Source organism: Seriola lalandi, unplaced genomic scaffold, assembly GCF_002814215.2.
Source record: "Seriola lalandi dorsalis isolate HSWRI2012SDOR001 ecotype SW California unplaced genomic scaffold, Sedor1 jcf7180002052833, whole genome shotgun sequence".
Lineage (NCBI taxonomy): Eukaryota > Metazoa > Chordata > Actinopteri > Carangiformes > Carangidae > Seriola > Seriola lalandi.
The window spans coordinates 3843-7890 of NW_019523386.1; the positions used below are offsets into that span (position 1 = coordinate 3843).

At 46.1% G+C, this 4048-nt stretch overlaps 1 protein-coding gene across 2 annotated transcripts in view; it reads right to left on the reverse strand.

The window, feature by feature from the left end:
- Positions 1-282: 282 nt before the first annotated feature.
- LOC111650759 (keratin, type I cytoskeletal 13-like) overlaps positions 283-4048 on the reverse strand; it is a 5001-nt gene continuing 1235 nt past the window's right edge. Inside the window, exons 1-7 of one of the 2 annotated variants that reach the window (XM_023400666.2) lie at positions 3818-4042; positions 2942-3024; positions 2110-2266; positions 1815-1976; positions 1597-1722; positions 1294-1517; positions 283-525 (exon numbers count right to left, since the gene is read on the reverse strand). In XM_023400666.2, coding sequence (XP_023256434.2) covers positions 348-525; positions 1294-1517; positions 1597-1722; positions 1815-1976; positions 2110-2266; positions 2942-3024; positions 3818-4018 — 1131 coding nt within the window. In that variant the 5' untranslated portion in view covers positions 4019-4042 and the 3' untranslated portion in view covers positions 283-347. Of the gene's footprint in view, positions 526-1293; positions 1518-1596; positions 1723-1814; positions 1977-2109; positions 2267-2941; positions 3025-3817; positions 4043-4048 lie in introns of those variants that run through there. The other variant, XM_023400667.2, reaches the window with a different exon arrangement.

The window sequence follows — 4048 nt, forward strand, 5'->3', positions numbered from 1 at the left end:
ACTTATAAAATAAAAATGTATTGTACATATATTTCATACCGCTGCCACGACGGGTTCGTTTGTGTCACGTTCAGCAGAAGAAGAAGTGTTCAGACACGTTTATTTCTATATAAATATATCTTCACTTACTCTGAATGAACCTCAGCTCATCAGATAAAGGGAAATTATCTGGGGAGATTTTAATGGTTAAAATAAACAGACTTTTTAATCTGTGGTGCAGCACCTAATGGCCACTAGAGGAACTGCAGCCTCCTTGGATTTAAAAAAAAACAACTGACAAGCTTTTATTTTGAAGCACCTCAGCAGACTTTTATTTTTTGTGAGAGTGCAGTGAGAGCAGTTGGTGCTCACTCGCTGGAGCTGACGGTCTCTGTGGAGCTCACCACCTTTCCGTCCACGATCTCCTCTATGACTGTGATGACTTTCTGTTTGGTGGTGGTGGTGGAGGAGGCGGAGTTGGAGGCGGAGTTGGAGGTGGAGTTGGAGGTGGCGGAGGAGGAGAAGGAGGAGGAGGAGGCGGAGATGCTGCAGGAGACAAACAGAACAGTCAGGTCTTTAATCAGATGTTCATCAGCTGTAACCCACTGATATTCTGTCACCGTTGTTAGGATCAATAATAATAATAATAATAATAATAATAATTTTGAGATGATTAAATAATGATCAGAAATAATCTGTAATCTTTGTAAAACTGTATGAGAAGTTGGAGTTGATTCATTTAATTAATAAATAAATAAAAATAAAATCAATAATGTTATAAAAATATTTTATATGATGGATCCAAACATTTTTTATTATTATTTAATTTGTGTTTTAATTCATTTCTTCACATATTTCAGACATTGATTCTCAGTTTTTTTCTGGAAATAATTCTAAACATCAATAAATAAATCTTCATTGGATGTTTCGGGGCATTTTTATGAATTATAAATTCAAATTCTGTATTTTCATTGACTATTTACAGTTCAGCCTCTGTCAGTCATTTCTGTCGTTATCAGATTAAAAAAGTTCAACTCACCCTGTTTTTAAAACAAACAAATGAATTTTCCTGTTTCAACACGAAACAGACCTGCATGTCTGTCAGTCAGTCTAATGTCAGGGGTTTTCAAAATAATCAATACTTGTATTTACAGGTAAATAAAACCTGAGAGTTCTAGTTTCCTGTGATGCAGAAATGGCTCTTATAATGTGTTTATAGATATTTATATTATTATATGATATGAAATATGATTGTTTTTGCTCGTCTGGTCCCGGGCCAGTAGCGGCCTCCTGGACCTGGACCCGTCCTCTCACCTGCCGCCGCCCTCTCCGTCCAGCAGCCTCCTGTACTCGGCGATCTCCATCTCCAGTCTGGTCTTGATGTCCAGCAGCATCTGGTACTCCTGTCCCTGCCTCTCCAGGTCGGCCCTCAGCTGCACCAGCTGCTCCTCCAGCATGGCTACCTGGTTCTGGTAACCGGCCAGCTGCATGGCGTACCGGCTCTGAGTCTCAGCCAGGGTTCCCTCCAGACCGGCTTTCTGCAGGGGGACAGAGGAGACGGCTCAGCCGGCTTCAGAGAAACTGGAAGTGAAACGTGCTCTGAGATGTGATGCTCACCATGCTGAGCTGTGACTGCAGCTCGATCTCCAGGCCCTGCAGCGTCCGTTTGATCTCTGTGAGCTCTGACTTGGACGTCTGGATGGTTTCTGTGCTGGCGGCGACTTCTTTGTTTAGTGTTTCTGACTGGAGGGAAAACACAGCAGCAAGGTCACAACATGTCCCTCTACATCAGACATTAGAGTCTGGACACACTGACGGGACAGTCACTTCCTCACCTTGGCCTGGAACCAGGCCTCCAGGTCTTTGCGGCTCTTGGCGGTGACGGACTCGTAGTACTCTCTCATCTCCTCCAGGACTTTGTTGAGGTCCTCCTGAGGAGCGGCGTCCACCTCCACGTTCACCTGTCCGCTCATCTGAGCTCGCATGGCCAGCAGCTCCTGCAGAGAGACGGCACACCGGTGGAGGTGAGGATTCAGGACAACAAACCTAGTTCCAGCGAGACCTTCCTAGAGTCTCGGCAGACTGGATTTATTTATCTATCCGTTCAAACGGATCTGACAGGCCTCTGACCTCCTCGTGGTTCTTCTTGAGGAAGATCAGCTCCTCCCTCAGACCCTCGATCTGCATCTCCAGGTCGGTCCTGGCCAGAGTCAGCTCGTCCAGAACCCTCCTCAGCCCGGCGATGTCGGCCTCCACCGACTGACGCATGGCCAGCTCGTTCTCGAACCTGAACAACGAACATGAGCTTCATCTCTACATCTGTTTCATAACAATGAATGTCGTCAATGAGAAGAAGGTCGCTGCCACTGATCATAAAATCCTGAAATGATTGAATATTTGGTCGTTATGATCAGGACGGATGTTGGTTAAAGATCCAACACTGAAAGTGGAAAATAATATTAATATGTGATATTTTTATTGCAGTCTTTTGAGGACATTCTTGTCCTTAAGGTCACGAGTGTGAGTTTTGCTTTTAAAAAATAATAATGCATCAAAATATCAGTTTCACATCTCCTCTCAGGTTTCTCTCTGGAGCTCGAGTAACAACAGGTTGGTGAGCCAATCAGAAGAGAGGAGGCTCTGAGCCTCAGCCAATCAAAAGAGAGGAGGCTCTGAGCCTCAGCCAATCAGAAGAGAGGAGGCTCTGAACCACAGCCAATCAGAAGAGAGGAGGCTCTGAGCCTCAGCCAATCAGAAGAGAGGAGGCTCTGAACCACAGCCAATCAGAAGAGAGCAGGCTCTGAGCCTCAGCCAATCAGAAGAGAGGAGGCTCTGAGCCTCAGCCAATCAGAAGAGAGGAGGCTCTGAGCCTCAGCCAATCAAAAGAGAGGAGGCTCTGAGCCTCAGCCAATCAGAAGAGAGGAGGCTCTGAGCCTGTCACCTAATGAACGAATTCACTCACTTGAGCCTGAAGTCGTCGGCGGCCAGCTTGGCGTTGTCAATGGCGAGGTAGATGCCACCGTTGACTTTGGTGGCGTCCTGGATCTGGAGGATGAGAGAGATTTTCATGATCAGTGTTTTTTACTGATATGTAGGAAGATGGAGAAATAACCAGGACGCCATCATGAGACTAAAGCATATGAAATATTCATTTCTCCCTTTTGAATTCTGCTCTTATTTACAGAGCAGACATGTACGGTGTCCTGGAGCAGACAAATAACAACCTTTGATTTCAGCTGGACTTAAAGAGTCAAGGTTAAAGGTGCTGACAGTAGATCTGCATCGTTACACTCGACTCGTTTTTAGGTTTTTGGTTTCACGTTCAATTCACATCCTGCCCTTTAAAGTCTGCTCCGTTCTACTCTGCTGCTTCCTGCTCAACACGCTCTGAAAGACAGACAGTCAGACAGACAGTCAGACGGTCAGACAGACAGGCAGACAGACAGTCAGACAGACAGACAGACGGTCAGACAGACGGTCAGACAGACAGTCAACAGTTCATCAGTCACAGTTACTCTGACAATGAAGGATCAAGAAACATGCTGATGTTAACAGGTAAATACTTTCACCTGTGGAGGTGGTGACAGCTACAGATGATCCGTCACTTAATCACAGTTTAATATTTATAAACTCTGATCTTAAAAGTGTTTCTACCATCACCTGTCGACAGCAGCAGAAATGAAGCTGCAGGTAAGAAACTGAACCTGTGAATACTGAAGACAGAATAATAAAGTAACTCATCAGCAGTTTCTCTGTATAGATGATTCTTTGTGTTTACACTGACAGGTATGTCCACACCTTCATGACCATGATGTCATGTGACTAAACGTGTGCCTACCTTTCCCTGCAGCTCTGCGATGGTGACGTAGAAGACGCTGTAGTCTCTGGAGGAGGGGGCGGTCTTGCTCTCCAGGAACTGCCTGATCTTCAGCTCCAGCTCGGCGTTGGCCGCCTCCAGCTTGCGGACCTTCTCCAGGTACGTGGCCAGACGGTCGTTCAGGTTCTGCATGGTGGCCTTCTCGTTGGCCGAGATGTCCATGCTGTCGGCGCCGCCGCCGCCGCCAGCGCC